Raw genomic sequence first — 1218 nt, 5'->3', positions numbered from 1 at the left:
TTCTCGAAATTGGGAACTAGAACCAGATCCAGTTTTCGATATCAGATTCGGTTTAATCCGGTTTTGAGATGGCAGAACTGATTTGATGTAGTTTCTAGATACTGGAATCGGTTTGATACAGTTTTGAGATACCAGAACCGGTTTAATCCGGTTTTAAGATACCAGAACCGGTTTGATCGAGGTTTGAGATACTAGAACCAGTTTAACATACCGGAATCGGCGTGACATTCCGGCACCGGTTTGACATTCAGAAACTGGGTTGACATTCCGGAATCGGTTTGACATTCCGAAATCGGTTTGACATTCCAGAATCGATTTGACATTCCGGACTTGGTTTGACAATCCGAAATTTTCACATTTTCTCAGAATTTTCACATTTTCTCAGAATTTTCACATTTTCTCAGAATTTTCACATTTTTCTGAAATTTTCACATTTTTATGAAATTTTCACATTTTTCTGAAATTTTCACATTTTCTCAGAATTTTCACATTTTTCTGAAATTTTCACATTTTTCTGAAATTTTCACATTTTTCTGAAATTTTCACATTTTTCTGAAATTTTCACATTTTTCTGAAATTTTCACATTTGCTCAGAATTTTCACATTTTTCTCGAAATTTTCGCATTTTTCTGAAATTTTCAAATTTTTCTCGAAATTTTCACATTTTTATGAAATTTTCACATTTTTCTGAAATTTTCACATTTTTATGAAATTTTCACATTTTTCTCGAAATTTTCACATTTTTCTGAAATTTTCACATTTTCTCAGAATTTTCACATTTTTCTCGAAATTTTCACATTTTTCTGAAATTTTCACATTTTCTCAGAATTTTCACATTTTCTCAGAATTTTCACATTTTCTCAGAATTTTCACATTTTTATGAAATTTTCACATTTTTATGAAATTTTCACATTTTTATGAAATTTTCACATTTTTATGAAATTTTCACATTTTTCTCGAAATTTTCACATTTTCTCAGAATTTTCACATTTTTCTCGAAATTTTCACATTTTTCTGAAATTTTCACATTTTCTCAGAATTTTCACATTTTCTCACATTTTCTCCGAAATTTTCACATTTTTCTCGAAATTTTCACATTTTTCTGAAATTTTCACATTTTCTCGAAATTTTCACATTTTTCTTGAAATTTTCACATTTTTCTGAAATTTTCACATTTTTATGAATTTTCACATTTTTCTACAATTTTCACATTTTTCT

General features: G+C 28.2%; 1 protein-coding gene across 1 annotated transcript; it reads left to right on the top strand.

Moving 5' to 3' along the window:
* Positions 1–902: 902 nt before the first annotated feature.
* LOTGIDRAFT_145168 (hypothetical protein) lies at positions 903–1106 on the top strand (the record flags this gene model as incomplete). Its single annotated transcript, XM_009056963.1, has 1 exon — positions 903–1106. A coding segment is annotated over one exon (204 nt), but the record flags the coding sequence as incomplete, so codon positions are not given.
* Positions 1107–1218: the final 112 nt, after the last annotated feature.

This window comes from Lottia gigantea (genome assembly GCF_000327385.1).
Source record: "Lottia gigantea unplaced genomic scaffold LOTGIsca_294, whole genome shotgun sequence".
Lineage (NCBI taxonomy): Eukaryota > Metazoa > Mollusca > Gastropoda > Lottiidae > Lottia > Lottia gigantea.
The sequence above is the reverse complement of the archived record's forward strand: the minus strand, read 5'-3'. Positions and strand labels throughout refer to the sequence as shown.